Below are 19044 nucleotides of genomic sequence, written 5' to 3'. Positions count from 1 at the left end.
ATTAAATGCAGACCCCGCAAACGTGGATGTGGCTAAGAGACTTCCTGCCCAAAAACATTTTGGCTTGCCCCAAGTCCCCCCCCGCCCCTGTTGCGCCAGAACAAAAGGCATTCTGTGTAGCACGGTGAGCTGAAAAGTATTCTCAAAATGCAATTATAATTTCATTTTCTTAAAAGAAAAAAAAAACACATCAATGATACAGCGGGTTATTATGTCAGATTAATGGACCGTTTGGATTGATAGAATGCCTTCTGCTTTTGCCAGATGTCTATTCATAAGGATAGGGTGGAAAATAAGAGACGGGGAAAGAGGGGAGTAAGAAACTTCAACGGTGAAAGTGAATAAATTCATGGCCACGTATTTAATCCATTCAAATCTTCCGGAAACTGTTGACAATACAGTAATACTCCAAACAACACTGCCAGGTGTCGCATTTATGCATCAGAGTGTTCGTTGACACCCTCCTCCATAGGCAGCCTGAGGAAGTGGTGGGTAAGCGCCACATGACAAGCCCCGTCATAGTTGCTATTTAGAGATTCTAAACATACTGTGAGCACATTTTTTTTAACAATGCTGTTATAGAGGTACAGGAGGTTGTCTCAACAGGAGGTGAATGACCGTGTACTTCCGCAAGGATGTAATAATATTTTATATGCCTGCTAATGAAGGGTTTTAGCAGGATACGGCAAAGGCTATGGATGTGTGTGAATTATTTTTCATGTTTACGTGAAACAGTTTGGGAACAATGTCATATTTTATTGTTGTTGTTTAGTGTTACCACTTGTACAGTATTTTTGAAATCCTTTTAATTTAATGAATTGTCACTGACATTCTTGGCGTGCTTCCACTTAGTCATTATTAATTGATAGCAAATTAAGTTTGTTAAAAGTACGTATGTTACAAATGGATCTTCCAGAGACAAGTGGCATTCCACAAGGATCTTTCCTCTGACATCTGTCATTTAAAAAAAAAAACACTGAAGTTATGCATTGTGTGCCAACTATGCAGCCAAAAAAAAACCCCAAAACAAAACACTTGGCTATTCCCACTTCAGATGTACTGTTCAACAGTATAACATCAGTGCCAATATGTCCTGCAAATTCTTTGTCCCATCCTTCACTGCTGTACGTGCCTGTTGACTTCCAGTAATTCATTGTTTCCATCCTGTTTTTTTTTCTTGCCTCGCTAATTATTCTGAACAAGGGTGATAAAGCTCAACTCTTTGCAAGAACAAGAACCACAACTCTCGGTATATTATATGTCCTCCATATGGTGTATGAGTATGGCCATATATATTTTTTAATCAGCCTTTGAAGCATCATATAAAGCTCCAATTCCAGCAAAAACTTTGCTGCCATTAAAAAATGCGGCAAGTCTGTTATACCAATCAGCTGCTGGCATTCAATGAAGTGTCCAAAATATCACCCTGGCTTTTAAAAATTTATCGGCCCTGGTACTGAGGGGGGAGTTCACTTTTGCCGTTTTCGTTGCCAGTGACTGGTGATGGATGCAAAGCTATTATTTTCAATGATAAATTTGAAGTCTTGCGAATGCTGCAATATGAAGTGACTTGCAGTTCTACTACATGTAACTCTAATGACGAAACAAAAGAAGACGGTCGCGACTAAGCTGCACTTTTATGAGCCGTTTCTCACAGAGGATAAAGAATATATGCCTGTGAAACTTGTATGCTCTGTCTGCGTGCGTTTCTATTGTTTGTGGTTAAATAGAGCCGTTTTAAGGTTTACAACTACCACAACATTGATGCTAGTTTTGTGAGCCTGTCCACAGTGTTTTGCTTTGTGTATTAGCATTTTGAAGGCAATAGAATATATACTGCTGAAAAAAATAAAGGGAAAACTCAAACAGCGCAACGTAAATCCAAGTGTTCCCTTTATTTTTTTGAGCAATTTACATATCATATGGTCCAATGCATCTTATTTGAAAAATACATATTAAAGTGACTCACATATTCCTGTGTGCAGAATATGCAGATTTTAATAAATCCCTCTGAAGACATTTGTCATTTTCCTCAGCGCTGAAATTGCTGCTTGGCCTTAAAGGAATTCCTCTGAGTTTTAATAGCACTGCCATCAAAATGTGACCTCTGGTGTCTGTCTAAACTGGAGGTCGGACAATTGATGAGCTTTCAAAAACATCAATGAGGAAATGAAATATTATGGAGATGACAGTTCTGGTATTCAAAATTCTGCATCTTTTGCTTGAACTAGGACTCACTCGTATCAAGTGTTTTTTTCGACAGTGTGCCTTGAGTCCACACCTCACACTGCATTTTTGGAGACTGGGGTCAAGACTTTGCGCATCTCAAATATTCCACATGGGCGTCTTTTTGACACCAAAAATTGCTTTTCATGTTTACCTCATGAACATAAAAATAAATGCTGGGCTGGATAACAATGGGTCATGAGCCACATGCTGCTTCACCACATCTGAACCTTGTTATCTGGTGGAGCAGAATGTGGCCAAAATTTTTCGTCACTCTCACTCCACAAATAAATAAATAAAGAAAGAAATAAAACTTTAATGCGTGTTAATATGAGTACGCACACACGCGCACACACACACACACACACACACACACACACACACACACACGCACACACACACGCACACACACGCGCACACACACACACACACACGCGCACACACACACACACACACACACACACACAAACACACACACACGCACACACACGCGCACACACACACACACACACACACACACACACACACACACACACACACAATCTTTGAACATGTATTAGGAACAATTCACTGCATTCACATTGACTGGTCTTTAACTCATTCACCTAAGTGACATGTCATGAAACAAAGAAAACTTGGCAATATTTTCCATTGTGACTGTCAAGTGTTTCCTGAACGTTCATGGCTGTCATGCCTCTGTCATTTATCTACTTTTGAATTCAATCACACCCACGACAGAATGAAAAACCACATGGATTCAAGGATTTCTCAGCCTTGGCGGAGGTCTGCGGCCTATAACGAGGGTCATTCTGGTATGAATCAATATTTATTATTTGTTGCAGTCGCAGTCTCCGATGGCGGCCGACTGAGCTGCATCATACTGAGAGCTGTCTCGAATATTTTGAACCTCTCGTGTTGCCAAATACGCCACTATGGGATTTTTATTTAGTCATTTATTTATTTTTCAAAATATGATCATCAGATTACATGGAGAGCTTCAACAAGATGAACGGGTCAAAAGTTTCAGTTTTGTTTTTCCAGGGTCTGCTGAACACACCGGCCTGCAAGAAATCAGGTGTTATGTGTGCGTGTTTCCAGAAGTGACACTGAGCTGGCAGTTTGAGAAGACGACTCGCTTGTTTCGGCTGAACGAGTTCAATCCCTGTCCCACATTGCACACACACGCACAAGAGAGATACGCTTCATGACTCGGGGCGACTTCTCCTCGGGTCGCTGCAGATGACAGCAAGCGGTCCTTTCCCCACCCTGATTTTTGAGATTCGGTGACAACAAGCGAGTCATCTTTCGCAGACCTCACTCGGGATCACATTGCTGCCGTTTCTGTTTGTGGAGTTAATCCCCGCCCCCCTCCTCAACTCTTCACACCCTTCAAACACAAATCACAACACCAGGCAAGCCCAAAAAGTGCTCGTCAGAAGTGTCATGATTCTGTTTTATTTAGATTACGTTTTGGTTTTGTTTCCTCATGTGCTTTTTTTTTTTGTCTTCCTCATTCGGTTTTGTGTCCACCTGTTGTCCTCCGGGTCCCTTGTGTCAACCAATCAGCTTCCTCAACCCTTTTTGTCTTGTCCAAATGTTGTTTGTTGTCTCGTCAGTACTCGTATTTAGTTTCCTGGGTTCCGTCAGTCTCGGTCGGATCGTTGTGTGTTCCTGTCATGTTTTGTTTCGACACAGGTTTATTGTTTGCCTGCCTGCTTTTGGGGTCCACGAGCATCACTGACTCATGACAAGAAGTGTGCCTGCCTAGCGACTAGGCTGGCAACCAGTCCAGCCATCTGGGGCACCCAGCTCATCCGTGACCATGATCAGATGCAAATGCTTCTAACCGAGACTGGGAGGAGGAAGCGTGACAATGAAGTGAAAGGTGGATAAAAGAACGTGAGAAACAGGTTTCAAATGTGTAAAAAAAAAATTCAACTAAAAAAGTACATGGCTGTGTAAGCTTAACAGCATGCTAAAATTATGAATAACAGAAGTTGCACTTCGTCTTATCTTAAAACGCTTAGTATGGACTTTTTCTCCACGCTATCAAAGATGATTTGGGGGTTTCTCGCAGGTCTGAAACAGAATTTCCCCACATTTTTAGAGCTCGATTGAAAGCTTCCCCAGAAGCTCAAACAACATCTGGAGATGATCACCAGCTCAACTCCTGTTCCATCTTTGCAGAAGTAAGAGCAGCCTCTACCGCAACAACTTACAGAAAAATGACACAAAACAGTGACCTCTCTATTTTCGACAGCACTTTTGTCCCCGGTGGGCTGACAGGTTAGCTTGGGATTTTTAAAATATCGTTCATTTTTATTTCATTTGGACTTTTGTCATTTAAATTCTGTTATTTTTAATCATTTTTCATAGGGTGGGGTTACCATTGCTTTGGTTTATTTTAGTTATTAGTTTTTTTTCAGGTTTTGTTTTTTAATATTTTGATTATTTGTTGAGTGCAAGATTAAAAAAAAAAAAAAAAAGGGCACTTTTTGTATTGCCCAATGGAGTAAAACCCAATTTAAATTCTGTTATTTTTAATCATTTTTCATAGGGTGGGGTTACCATTGCTTTGGTTTATTTTAGTTATTAGTTTTTTTTCAGGTTTTGTTTTTTAATATTTTGATTATTTGTTGAGTGCAAGATTAAAAAAAAAAAAAAAAAGGTCACTTATTGTATTGCGCAATGAAGTAAACTCCAATGCTAAACTATTTCACCTTCCTTCTTCGGTAGCTACGATGCCTATCTATGTACAACAACACCGAAATTTAAAATGAAGCCCCAAAGCTCATGTATGACACTAACAAAGATAAAAACGAAGGCCAAATATGACATAATTATAGTTTTGGTTCATTTCAAAATTGTAAGGTTCAGTTTCAGTTAGTTTCCGATTTTTTTTTAAAGCATTTTCATTTTTGTTTAGTTTATTTTTATTTCGTTAGTTTATGTTAACTATAATAACCTTGGACTACTTTTCAGGCAACCGGCAAGATTTGTCAAGTGATGCAGTTCAAGTCCAAGTCATTTTAGCAAAACGGTTCCCAAGATTTAAATTGGCGACCTAAGTCTGTGTCGAGTCGAGTCATGTGACTCGTGTCCCTCAAGAAGAACATGCGCTCTCTCTCTCTCCACAAACCCCAAACCCCAAACCTCGTAACCGTGAGGAAGACAGACGCACTGTGCTGCCCCTCTATACGCTAGCTAGTCAAAAGAATTGGGACACCAGGCCATTAATGTAACGAAAATGAAAGACAAGACTGAGTGGCTCTCCCTTTGCAATCTTTTGGGAAGACTTTCTGCAACATACCAAACTCATCGTAGCATGCCTTTGAGGACTATACAGTGGTCAAGCTGGGAGGAGGAAGAAAAAAAAATGGGAGGGGGAAGAAAAAAAAAAGATTCCACCCAAAACTGATCCCACAAATTTGAAGGCAGAATTGTCCAGAGGTGATTCTCATCAGTCAAAGTCAAGTGTTAATTGCATTCACGTCTAAAGTGCGTCAGACAGGATGTCCTGATGTGTGTGATGTGTACAAATGATGTTTGGATGACAATTATAGATGATGGTGTCAAAAACGATGAAGTGCTCCCTAGGGGGAATTTACCATCTTTGCGGAGGAGAATATTGGCACATGATGATGCAAGACTTAGTCGGTCTTGTATTGGCAGGAAATGTCAACGCCTTCATGTCCTGAGATGGCACTCGACGGTTTGTTGTGAGGATTTGCCACCACAACTGGAATTCTATGTCCTTAGCTTTTTAGTCCGTTGTGCTGTTCTTTAACTTCATGCATATTGTTCACAACTGACAGCAGGTTAAGAAACATATGAGGTGGATGTGGGGGATTCAGTCATTCGCTCAGCTGTTATAGAATGCGAAATTCAACACATCTGAATCATTCATGAATTCATGTTTGCATTTTTGCCCCATGCCTGTGTAGGTTTTCTCTGGGTATTCCGGTTTCCTCCCACATTCGAAAATGTGGCAGGTTAATGGAACATTCTAAATTGTCCCTAGATATGAGTGTGAGCGCAGATGGTTGTTCGTCTCTGTGTGCCCTGCGATTGGCTGGCAACGGGTTCAGGGTGTCCCCCGCCTACTGCCTGAAGACAGCTGGGATAGGCTCCGGCACAGCCCATAACCCTTATGAGGATAAGCGGATTGGAAAATGGATAGATGGATGGATAATGAATCCCAACTCAATTTCAGGCTGTTTGTGGCACACGCGTTTGGGCCACTTCATTAGATACATACACAATCTAAGCATTTATTTTGGAAAGCGCTTGTCCTCGTTAGTTTCACGGCTGAGTCGGACTTTTGGGCGAGAAGGAGAGTTAACCCTGGGTGCCGCCAATCACAAGGGGCAACCACAAGTCACTGTGCACGCCACACAAGCTAATGGAAGACCCATACAAGAACCACATAAAAAAATTTCGTAAGATGCTTTTATGCATGTAGCCGCCGAGAGGAAAGTGTCAGAAATAAGCCTAAATTTTATTAGCTAGAATTATTAGAGTAACTTTAGTGTGCACAGTTTCTGAGTTTAAAAGTCAAGGGGCAAAAAAAAAAAAATCCAGCAGCAAATTTGAAGGTAGAAAAATATTGCATTACACTTTGAGCTGTTTTTAATATTTTAGTCCTCACGTGTGTACAGCAACATGTATAATCAGAACAATGATATGTACATTTATTAATATTTATGTATTCATCCTTATAGCGTGTTCTGATATCATTTAAAGTTCGTGTGTACATGTAAACCCAATCATGAACACGTCAATCAAAACCGCGCCTGCAGCATTAGATTGTGCGCAGGTGTACCTAATGTTTTGACCGGTGAGAAGAACGGAACGGGCTACGTGTAGGGGTGCAACCTGGGTGTCAGTGGAATGCGTATCATACCTGTACCACTCGAGTCCCTTGTCGTAGAACCTGTCAAAGAAGTGAGGTTCGGCTCCCACGGCCCTGACGTCCGGGTGGATCCGGAGGAACTCGAGCAAGGCGCGGGTTCCTCCCTTCTTCACGCCGATGATGATGGCCTGCGGGAAGCGTTTGCTGCCGAAAGTGTTGGACACGGGCATGTTGTTGTTGTCGTTGTTTTTGTTGCTGTCCTCCAAGAGGCTGCGGGGCTGCACAGCCCGCGCGTCAACCGGGGAAGCGCTTCTGTTCCCCGGCGGGGTTCCGAGCCGCTCATCGTCCGCGTAAAAAGTCCTCGGAGCCGAGTGGCAGATTCCCGTGAGGCAGTAGAAGAAGTAGGTGAAGATCAAGAGCATGGTGAGGAAAGACAGCGCCTTGGCCGAGTTGAACCTGACTCTGCATGCACTACATCCCATGAGTGGACCTGCTGCGCGATGCCGAAGGGCCACGGCTTTGACAGCATGCTTCTTTCGAGCCTCCGAACATCAGCCGGTGGTGCACTTTGGCCGCTAACCTGTTGCGTCAAGAGGAGGCGAGGAACGGTTTGCACAAGTACGCAAAACAAACAGAACATTTGTCAAACAACAGCATCATGTTTGCCCCCCTTTTGGTCAATTTAAGGTCCGGGCGAGTTGTTCTTTCAGGTGCACTTGCTGGCTGGCTGCTGTGTGTTTGCACTCTGAACTCCACTCACATCCCTCATTCAAGGTTTTTTCTTTCTCTCTCTCTCCTCTCTCTCTCGACCTCGCCCTTTTCGCTAGTCTCCACCTTCCCTGCAGTCTGATGAACACCCCCCGAGGTGGCAGCAACAGTACTCAGATATACTCCGTACTTCAGTAGATGTACAGTCGAAATTTCTGTTTAAAAAAAAAAACTATAAAAAGTGAAAGTAGTAACTCCTTTATTCAAAAATGGACAGACTAAATAATTCTTCACAACTATAAGCTGAATATGAACGGTCAATTATGGACAATGCCCCATATTGATAACTTGGCACAATAGAAAATAAAGAACTGGAGGCAAAATGGTTTCTTCCCTTTAAATAATTGCATTGTGTACGTACTGAAAAGATCTAAAAATGGATATTAATGGTCTCAATTTAAAATGAAGGACAGGATTGCCAAAAGCTCTGCTGGCATTATGAACAGGCTCGCAAAAAAAAAAAAAAAAAAAAAATGCTGATGTATGAGAAAGAAAACATGAAAGTAAAATAAATAGAACTCTACTCACCTTTGGAGATGGATGCGAGGAAAAAGATGACTGAAGGTGCCTCCACTTCATAAATGACATGTTTTTGACATGCTTAGCTGGAATGAACCACCGCGGTGGCTTTTAAAACAAAAAGTTACAGCCGAGGTTAATCCTTTTTGTCAAGTTGTAACATTTGAACATGATTCTCACTGCATAAAATTAGAAAGAAGACAACCACCTTAGCGCATCCGTCTTCACAGTTCACAGACTGTGGCTTCAAATTTGGGCTGCAGCATTTCCCGTGTGGAGTTTGCATGTGCGGTGTTCTAACACGGGCATCTGGCCACATTCAGAATGAACCAATCACACTCAACCTCATGTTAAATGCAAGTCAGCGCACACTAGCCACCATTTAAAGTGCCGCTGATAAACTCCAAATGATGTTCAGATGTTCTAGGAGGCTTTTCCTGACATTTTTAAGGAAAAACAGTTGCAAAGCAAATACACTTTTGAGCACTTTCCAGGTTCCAAAAGGTCATTGCCATGTAAATAAACAGCTGAAGTGACGTACTTTTATCGACTCTTAACTGGTAATCGTCCCCAAATGCCCCCTAACGTCTCTTTGCACCCGTTAGACTGACTTTTTTTTTAAATACTTCAAGGATTTAACACTGCACTGAGATGACCATAGTGACAAATATCCAAACAGTTACATAAGTATGTGGCTGAACTTGAGGTGGGACAAGCGCACCACTTTCAAAGCAATCATAGTTGAGAGTGCGGCAGTTTGCGCATATGTGTGTGTGTGTGTGGGGGGGGGGGCATGAGCACACCGCCCACCTCCCACTTTGACCCACGGCAGAGCTCAAGCAGGTTTCCAGTTTCCTCTGGCAAAGAGATGCTCAGACTTTGAACCTGACTGAATGACCGTGTGAATGGACGAGGGGCCAGAAAGTGGAGATAGATATCTGAGGAACAGTGCGCACACACACACGCGCGTGCGCGCACAAACAACACACGCCGCCCCGAGGCTGAGTTCTCTTCACACGCTGATAAATGAATCTGGCAAGCTTCTATTGGGATTTCTAATTGCGATTTTTTTCCCCCCATCTCGACAGATTTGGCCTTCATCCTTGGTTTAAAAAGCCTGAGGGAAACTGTAAAATGTATAGAGTTAAGCTTCAAAACAAGTGCGATTGCAGTTCTTTTAGCGGGGTTTTAAACGCGTGAGGGTGGCGGGGTAGGAGAAAGAATCAGCACAAACAAAAAGTCTCCTCGGACATCGGCGTGAACCTAGAACAGGGGTGGCCAACCAGTCAGAGACTAAGAGCCAATTTTTTTACTGTGCTACTGCATAGAGCCCCCCCGCCCCCCACACACACACACACACGACCATGCACTCGAGCACATATGCATGCACGCCACGACGAGCAACAGCCGCAGCGCCCGAACACAAATAAAACCTTAAGACACAAACGCACAAATCACCTCCCCCCGCCCCTCATTTCCTCCTCCCACCGCTCGCGGTCGACTTGGGACCAGTCTGCTGGCTCTTGTTTGATTGCAATCGACGGATTGGGCACCCCTGCCCTAAAAACAGAGTTAATTCGCTGACTAGCTTAGCACTTAACGCCGTTGAGTGGTCATTCAGTCCTTTAATTGGTTGCCCTCTATGTCAATCAAGTCACGGGATTGACGATAGGCTGACGTAGTACGTTCTGTGTATTAAGCACTGTTGTTTGAATGGCAATGCGCCAATTGTCGCGTGAAAGCCCGGGAGCCGCATGGAGCCAGCCAAAGAGCCGCATGCGGCTCGCGAGCCGCGGGTTGGCCACCCCTGCTCGAGAATAATGATACGTTTTTAAAGTACGCACAGCCATTGTAAATCCATCCTGGCTTGGAAGTGAACGTCCTCGCTGGCACACGCAGTCCGAATGAGGTCAGGATGGAGCGTTTGCTTTCATCACATCTTTTATTTGCTTTTTCCCCCCCTGATGCTAATTGCTCTGTTTTGGGGTTATACAGCCAAGTTTCAGCCCGGTGATCTAAACAGTCAGACGAAAGAAACAAATATTCAGCAGCAGCAGCAAAGGAGGAGGATGCACGGGCTGACCAAGTGGTGCGTTCCACTACAGGCTGTATCAACTAGCTGTCCCGCAGGTGTGTTGCACCGTCGCATTCCACATTCTCCACCACGGATGAAGTTCTCCTTTCGCTCCGGGCGCACTACATGCCGTGTACACGTGTCAGCTATTATGGCAAATTATAAAATGCTGGAAGAGAGAGAAGCGGGGGGGGGGGGGGTTAGAATATTCCACTGAAAGTCTGAAGAAGCTGTTGACCATTTGCGATAGCCGCAAGATCAGTGACAGGATCCTTAAAGCAGCCACGGAAAGCACCGCTCCTTTTGTGGCGTAAGGGCCGCGGCTACACTTTCCAATTTTGAGCAAGCACTTTAGTATTTTTTTTTTATGAAGTCATGGCAATAAGCTAAAAATGAATTACGCAATTCGACTCACGATATTTTCAGAAGGCGCGTTGTAAAAAGAGATTTGAGGATTTTTGCTGTCATTTTAACATTGGTCCATGGCTTTGGTCTTATGTTTCAGCTCAAGTGAACCGAAGCGCGCTAGAATTTAGTCGAAAATGGACACGGACCACCAGCTGAGTTAGCGTTGCCTTTGAAGGATTTCACGAATGATTTCACACTTAATCAAACAAGCCGTAGTGTCAACCAATCAAATGTGAAAAGTCTGCAGGCAGTCAAGTATCATGTCAGGTCAAGCTTTTTGACGTTTTAATTCATAACACTGTCTTGAAATTTAGTCTTGAGTTAAAACAAAACAAAACTAAACTAAATTAATTCGATTAAACTGTCCTGTATAAATGCAAATGGAAAAACATTCCGAAAAGGATGTCTTTGACTCAAAATGAATGTTCCTATGAATCGATGCTCACGTCACAGTGTTTGAAGTGCGGCTCCTTTTGAAGCGATGCACACACATCACACACGCAGCTTGTAAGATGCTCAACGGTGCGGCCCTCAGGTAGAAGAGGAGACAAAAGCTACAAAGGCGACAAGCCGGGAGCCTCCCCAAACTTTTCATGTGCCTTCAAAAACGGGAGCAAAGCGATAAGAATGATGGATGGACGTGCAGGACGAAAGCACCCTCATGCGGTCGCCCCCTCTGTGTATCTGCATTCCTCATACAGGTGCATCCATCGACAACACTCACACTTCCTGCTTTACGGGGACATCGCTGCATCAAAAGACGTTGATGGCTGGAGAAGAAAAAGAAGAAAAAAATTGTGAGCGTTGAAAGTATTAAACAGTGGTAAAACCCACATAAGAGGAAAAACCTCTCATTGGGGAATGGAAGCAATTTAAATCTAAAGAGGAGCTTGCCGCGATCTGCTCCAACTTTACGGGATGGGCCCAAACTAGGAGGAGATAGATGCAAACAGCTATGCGACTCATAAACAAAAATATGGCCCGCCCTCCGTCGACCGCTATAGAAACCAGCTGCACTGCAGCAATTTTCATGCGTGTTTGATGTTGGCAATAAAAAAAAAAGAATAAAATGCCTTTCCACAGAGCAAGTCTGGGCAGGAGCACCACTTTCTTTTTTTTTTTTTTAACTAAAAACTGTTATTTACCTTCCCACTTCCCAGGATGAATCTTTGCAAGAGTTTGAAGGGAGTTAAGCGGAATGACAATCATGTCATCACACAGGATGAAGAACGTTTGGGAAATGTCTGATCTTCTAATCCGCGGCTTTTTTTTTTTTTTTTTTTGTGCGGCCGAAGAGGGATCCGCAGTTTGGCTCTCATGCACATTTGGGTGTGTAGGGAAGGGTGTGGAGGTGCGGGGGTTTAGGCCTCTGTGTGTGTGTGTGTGTGTGTGTGTGTGTGTGTGTGTGTGTGTGTGTGTGCGTGCGCGCATGACACAAATGAGTAAAAGGGAGCAAGAAAGAGAAAAAAAAAAGACACAATTAGTTTGGCATACAGTTTTGTGCCCCCCAGCCCTGGAGTCACGGAGGCTTGTAACTGCAAATCTGACAGGTCGTCTGCAATCGTTGCATGCAGGTCATCATACATTCTTCATGTGTAGGTGTGACTGGAGACCTATTGTTCCTGTATCGAGCGTTTCGCGGCGGCCAATCCCACGCTCTTACTCAGATGAGATAATTAAAGGCTGCTCTTTTTTTTTTTTTTCTTCATCTTCTCAGACGTTGATTGCCCTGACGTCAGATTTAAAACCGCAACCCGCCCGACCTTTATTGTGTCACTGTCACCAGTCCTTTCACCCTCTCATGCACTTGGAACCACATTCTTTCCATCTCTGCAATTCAACGAGACGGACGAACGGATCGATCACTTAGCAACCATTCCTAGGGCTCAAATGTGAATCGAGTAAAGCCACTCATCATCATCACTGATCTACAGTAGCGCACAGGTTAAAAGTGCTGCGGCGTAGTTGTCACGGTTACAATTACAACGGGAAGTTAAACTGCACTGTGCCAGCTGTTTTGTATTTTCATGGAGGAAAAAAAAAGATTCTATGAGGGACAAGTGAGTCAAGCGGCAAATGTGATTCGAGTGAACAGTGGTCGTATGCGTGCACAATGATGAGTCATAGGGTTACTGAAACCTAAACTACACTGTGGGCCTCACATTCATCAACCAATCATTTTGTCATATGACTGACGAAAAAAAAATTCTCACGGGAATTAAAGATCCTGCAAAGCGAATTCAGAAATTGGATTCTAAATAGCGCATATATGTTTGAAGACAATTGCTGAAAACACTTGTAAAGACTAAGGAACTTGGTAGTAATAGTGGCAGTTTGTAGGAGAAGCACTCTAGAGTGGTTTGGATCCTATTTAGCGGCCAGGACGTTTTGTGTTAGGCTCGGTTGCTCCGAGTCCCAGTGAGCTCCTGTGCCGAATGGCGCTCCACAGGATTCAATTCTGGGGCTCCTGCTGTTTTCATTGTACTGTCTTTATATTCGTCTGAAGACAACAAGGTACAGTATAAAATGTATTATTATTATTATTATTATTATTGCGTTTCACTGCTATGTCCCGCTAGGAAAAAAAAAAGGACATTTTCTCCTAAAAGTCACTTTTGTCTGGTCGAGAGGATATCAAAGCCTGGATGGCACCAAATTTCTTGAACTTCAACGAAAAAAAAAATGGACGTTATGGTATTTGGTCCCAGTGGCACTTGTACTTTGTACATTTCCTGTTGACTTGGCCCCCCTGCCCTCTTATCTAAAGCCAATAGCATTGAATTTGGGTTTTAAATTGGACAGTGATTTTAAATTAGACCAAAAAAAATTGATGCTGCTGTTGAATCCAGGCTACGACATGAGGCTAAAGTAAAGCCTATCCTTTCACAGCAGTATTTCGGAACAGCAATACACGCCTTTATTACAGCCCAGGTGGATTATTGAAACACATTATTTTGGAGTCAGCCAGTCCTCCCTCAAGCATCTCCTGTTGGTCCAAAATGCTGCTGCTCGCCTCCTAAATGGAGCTTGTTGGAGGGAAGCACCAATTCTGACCTCCCTTCACTTCCTGCTAGTGCATTTTACAGTTTATTTTAAGACGATTTTATTTATGTTCAAATCTTGAAATGCTCCCCCACACCTCCTTCCCTCTCTGAGCTCCTCTACCTGTATGTACCTGCCCGGTGCCTCAGGTCAGCAGACCAGACGCATTGAGGTAGCGAGCACTAAGCGGAGCCTCAGAGGGGATTAAGGTTTTTCTCCATTGCTAGTTCCTTCCTGTGGAATGCCTTTCCGTTCAATGTTTGGCAAGCCCCTTCGCTGTACATCTTTAAAACTCATCTTAGAACAGATTTTATTCATTTTTATTTTTGGAGGGCTTTCGACTCAGTATGAGACTCTAAATTGTTTTATTGTATTTACTGTTTTTAATGTCACCAAGTGATTGTTTTAACTGTCATTGTATTTATGTCAGATTTTTTAGTTGATGTACAGCAATTTGTATGCAGTTGTTTTTAAAGTGCTCTACAAATAAGGTTAAGTTGAATTGACTAGACTAGCATTTGGTTGTAGAAATATGGCATTAAACAGTTTTTTCGACATTTCAAATTTCTACGTGCAGTCTTCCATCCATTCGTTTTCTAAACCGCTTCTCCTCACGAGGGTCGCGGGGCGTGCTGAAGCCTATCTCGGCAGTCTTCGGGCAGAAGGCGGGGTACACCCTGAACTGGTTGCCAGCCAATCGCAGGGCACACATACGTGCACTGTTGATAATCAAAATATGCATAATGTTACAGTGGCTTACAATAATTATTAAAGATACATTTTGAGGAAACTAATTCTGAACAACACGTATGCCTACTACATTACTGCATTAAAATTTATAATGTTGATCAAAATGGTGGCATTTGGTGTAAAGTGACTAAGAATAACTGTCTGGGTTAGACTATTCAAGGTTTACATAAAACGCTGCCTGTACATCACCTTCATCGAGATTTGAAGATGGCATCAATTCAACGTTGGAACAATATAGAGCAATTCCCACGCTTTCTCCCTCTCATCCAAAGACGGTCACTTCCTTTTGCAATATAAAAAGTATGCCAGCCTTGAAGAGGTTTTAAAGCCGAGTCCGCAAACCAGCGCTTGACGTCATATTTCTATAAGTGCTTCTTTTATACGGCCTATTGTGTGATGCCTCTAATTACTGGGCAATAAGACCACATCACTTTGTCTCGCCACTTGCTGGAGTTTCCCAAGTTTTTGTCATTCCAGCCTGTCGAATCCAGAATGTTGTAGAAGAAGAAGCTATCGCTATTCGGAAAAAGAAAACAGGGAGGGGCTGGAACCTGTTGGTCGCCCTTCCCTTGAGGAGTTGGGTTGGGAGTAATAGTATCAACTGTCTTGGAATATCTGGCAGCGGAGCGAGGCAGAGCTTGAGTTTGTGTGAGTGTCAAAACCGCTTCATGCCGCAGAAACACGAGATGGGCTTCTACCCCGTGGGAATAGTCTGCATTTCAAAAGGAATGCAAAAATTATCCTCGACTCAAACGAGTAAACTCTCAGCTTGGGTGTTGACAGCGGTTTGGGCCAAAAGCGTACCAGATATGCGACCCACCAGCAGGAGTAGGAAAACCAGGCCGGCTGGAAAATAAAAGTAGCTTCAGAATGACATGTGTTTCACGTCCATGGACGTGTTCAATCATCTACATCAAAAGAGGTCATCTGTTTACGTTTTCATCCCGGGCACCGAACGGATTCTAACCGGCAATTTGTCAGCCCCGCCAATCCGCATGTCGTTGGAGTTCGGCAAACGCAATTTTCGAAACTGATGTCGTGACGATGTGAATTTTGAACCAGATTTGCAATCAAATGAAAACTTTAACCTTCTTGACGGCAGTAAAATGAAAAGACATCCTCATGCGCAATCATCGGTGCGCCCGCAGCTTGCAAGAACAAGCCTTTGTGTGTCTTGTCATTAACGCAAGCCGACAGTGGACAAGATGGTGCCAGTATCTCTTCCGAACGTAACACGCCAGTGACTCCATCTATTATTTAGCCTCGTGTACGAAGGCTGGTGAACCCAATGGGCCTTATCAGTTTCAACTGTATCAGTGTGAAGAACTGCTGCCTCTGTGTTTTACAAAGAAATACACTTAACACCCATTTGCGTAGGACAGCGCGGCTCGGTAGTTCGTGATGGGAAGACGGCGACGATCCACTCGGCATTTTGCATGGAAGTGTCCGCCCGATAAGTGTGTGACGATACCGTAAAGCGCTAGTGCCGTAACACCGACGGAATTTATGACCGCTGGCGATTTTCAAACACTGCCACGGGACTTTACTGCCGTCGTTGTGGTTAATGAAGCCCCGGAGTACGAGTGTAAGCGAAGCTCAGTGAGCAACAGGCTGGCGAATGTATATTGAGCATTACATCGTAGCGTTGCTGCAGTGAAGGTGTGAGCCTAGTCGGGGAAATGGCAATATGACTGAGCCTCTTCAAACGTCAGGATTTTGCAGCAATGCTAAGGCAGAATTGTATGTACCCTGAAGTTATTTATTTTACTAATATTTTCTTACTCCCAATATCCATTCCGCAAATAAACTAAATGAATAAATCAATTTTAAGAAACCTTTTAATATTATATTTAATATTAAGGGGAGAACATGCAAACTCCACACAGGGAGGCCGGATCTAGGATTGAACCTCTGCACTGTGAGGTCGACGCTCTAAAAACTGGATCACCGGGCTGCCCTAGCAAATCATATTTTATATCAATCACTGGAGTTGGGCTTAAACCAACTCATGAATGTCCAAATTTGGTAAACTTATTTTTTCACAAATCTATACTTATTGATCAGTGTCAACATGTATGTGTTACTTTTACAAATTCATTCTAAAGCGCTGAGAAGGACTTGCTCTCTTTGACGAGACGTTTATGGCTCAGCATTGCATTGAGAGTGACAAAAGATGGGTGAGGAAAAACAAAAATCCTCTTTCGGCACTTTTATCCAGATTTGCACTAAAAGACGAACATTTAGTGGCGCCATCCCCAACAACGCCAAGTTTGGGCTGCGTGGCACTTGTAAAATCCGATGAGTGATCAAAACAAAATGCCATCACTCTCATTGGATGAAATAATGAATATAAAAAAGCAGCCCTTTGGGTGCGAGAGCAAGAGATAAAATTCCCGCTGAGTGCTGACAGGCGATGAAAGAGTACGTTTGCCTTTCCTGGCACACAAAGAAAAGAAAATCCAGCGGAGCAGAACTGAATTTTAGCCACGCCAAAATGTCAAATGATTTTCTGACATGCAAGGGGAAGGCGATGATGGATAACTATGGAGATTCACTTGGCTCTGCAACTGAGGAGGTGGGTTTAAGTACTGTGCTGCGCCACGCGCTCGACTGTGCTGCACAGGAGGTGCCGGGGGGCATTAAGCTGCCAGGTGAGTGGAAATCCCCCCTCAGCGCCACTCCACCTTCTCAAGATGTGAGGATCCCACAAACAGACGCACACGGTGCACAGTCGAATATTTGTGTGCGCAAGTCACTCACCAGAGGTCCAATCTTGCTCGTCGCTTCCTTTTGCGCTTGTTGATGTTCAGAGGGACGGCACGGCTCCTCACGCTCACCTATTAAAATAGACACGAGTCAGGAAGCGGCTCCGACTGGCGTTAATTCTGACAACACCGTGAACGCTTGTCCCAGTTTGACTTTGGATGAAAATTATGAAGACATTAATTATACCAACACCGTGAGAGTGCTTGTCCCAGTTTGACTTTGGATGATAAACATGAAGGAGTGCTCACATCTTATTTGTTTTGCTCGACCTGTTTTAACACCGCCAGACAACACAATCAAAGAGAAAAATTTGCATCTTGTTCAGGTCGTGCGAGCTATTCATTTTCCCAGGGCCAGACACTTGTTGATTCGGAACCATGTGAACACGCGCAAAAATTTGTTGCGTGAAATTATATGAATGTGTTCTATTATCTTAATTTCTTAGCATTTCTATCGGCTGCACTACTTCCAGTGTAAGCATGTTAAGAGTATGTTACCATTATTTCTGTGCAGGTTTTTTTTTCCTGTATGTATGCGCGGTACTAATGTTCAAATTGAAAATATTCCGGCATCCACACAAATAATTCATTTCTCTTTTGAGCAATTTAACTCAATCATGACAGCATTTTCCAGTGGTCACAGTTTCTGCAGAACTCAAAATTTCTACTTTCATCAAAGAACCACCAAGAACCAACGTGGTCAGCTAAGCCAAAACCTTGAAGTGCACATCTGCTGGAAACACACGCACTCAAGATATTTAGGGCTAATTTCTCAAAAACACACCCTTGAGTTGATTCCCCCCACCCCCTCTTTTACCCCTGTGTGGTAGGTATGCAGTGCATCTCATGTGGCATACACTGTGGCATAACTAGCCAAGAAGATGAGAGAGGATGAGCAAATTGCAGGGTTTGCTCCGTGGGTGGCTGAAATTTGGACAGGGTGGGCGGGGTTGCGGGAGGACAGTGCGTGTCACGGAGCCCATTTGTTTAGCCTGCATAAGTGTACAAAAACATGATCTTCCAACTGGGATGTGGCTGTGTTCGGAATGAACTAAAAACATTCAGTCATGTTAACTGCGAGTGAAAACACACTCGCCGCCATTTAAAGTGCCTCTGATTAATACCAAATAAACTCCAGCTGTTCTATAGTCGTCTCGTCCCGACAAAAATGGTTTTGTGCTAATAAAAGTTTTGTCCTTTGCCCAAAACCTCTTCAAAGTTCCATTTAACTTCCTTTAATTGCTTATGTAGACCCGCTCAAAAAAAAAAAAAAAAAAATCTACAGAGTATGCAACCAAGCAGCCCCCTGGAGGGATTGTTCTTCTTCTGCATAGACAAAAAAAAGCACAAAGAAGAGCATTTCTTTCAGGATTATGTTGGCCCTCACTAAAGAACCCCCCCCCCCAAAAAAAAAATCCCTGTGTAGTCTGCTCTGAGACCAGGATAAAAGGTAGCATGTGGGGCCCACAATCAGCCACTTTTGTCCTGCCCAGAAAATAAGAGCCCGTCTCCCTGATCCGCCAGAACAATACCAGTACCACACTTCACTTTGAAGCTGTCAGGTGGACCTGCGCTGTTGTCTGGGGATGCGGGGGGTTATGGTGAAGAGCTATCTTCTCTGAGACAGATGAGTGAGGAGA

At 43.4% G+C, this 19044-nt stretch overlaps 1 protein-coding gene and 1 long non-coding RNA gene across 4 annotated transcripts in view; one reads left to right on the top strand and one right to left on the bottom strand.

The window, feature by feature from the left end:
- The window catches only part of LOC109522726 (heparan sulfate glucosamine 3-O-sulfotransferase 6-like), a 29694-nt gene that overhangs the window by 7941 nt on the left and 2709 nt on the right, over positions 1 to 19044 (bottom strand). Inside the window, exons 2-4 of one of the 3 annotated variants that reach the window (XM_019881486.1) lie at positions 17400 to 17476; positions 8375 to 8451; positions 7130 to 7658 (exon numbers count right to left, since the gene is read on the bottom strand). In XM_019881486.1, coding sequence (XP_019737045.1) covers positions 7130 to 7560 — 431 coding nt within the window. In that variant the 5' untranslated portion in view covers positions 7561 to 7658; positions 8375 to 8451; positions 17400 to 17476. Of the gene's footprint in view, positions 1 to 7129; positions 7659 to 8374; positions 8474 to 8573; positions 9632 to 17399; positions 17477 to 19044 lie in introns of those variants that run through there. The other 2 variants (XM_019881487.1, XM_019881488.1) reach the window with 2 other exon arrangements.
- On the top strand, positions 7624 to 8320 carry LOC109522732 (uncharacterized). The gene is made up of 2 exons (XR_002169605.1): positions 7624 to 7696; positions 7906 to 8320. It is a non-coding gene; the product is annotated as an uncharacterized LOC109522732 (long non-coding RNA).

Source organism: Hippocampus comes, unplaced genomic scaffold (genome assembly GCF_001891065.2).
Source record: "Hippocampus comes isolate QL1 unplaced genomic scaffold, H_comes_QL1_v1.1 scaffold458, whole genome shotgun sequence".
Taxonomy (NCBI): domain Eukaryota; kingdom Metazoa; phylum Chordata; class Actinopteri; order Syngnathiformes; family Syngnathidae; genus Hippocampus; species Hippocampus comes.
This window is presented reverse-complemented; position numbering and strand designations above follow the sequence as displayed.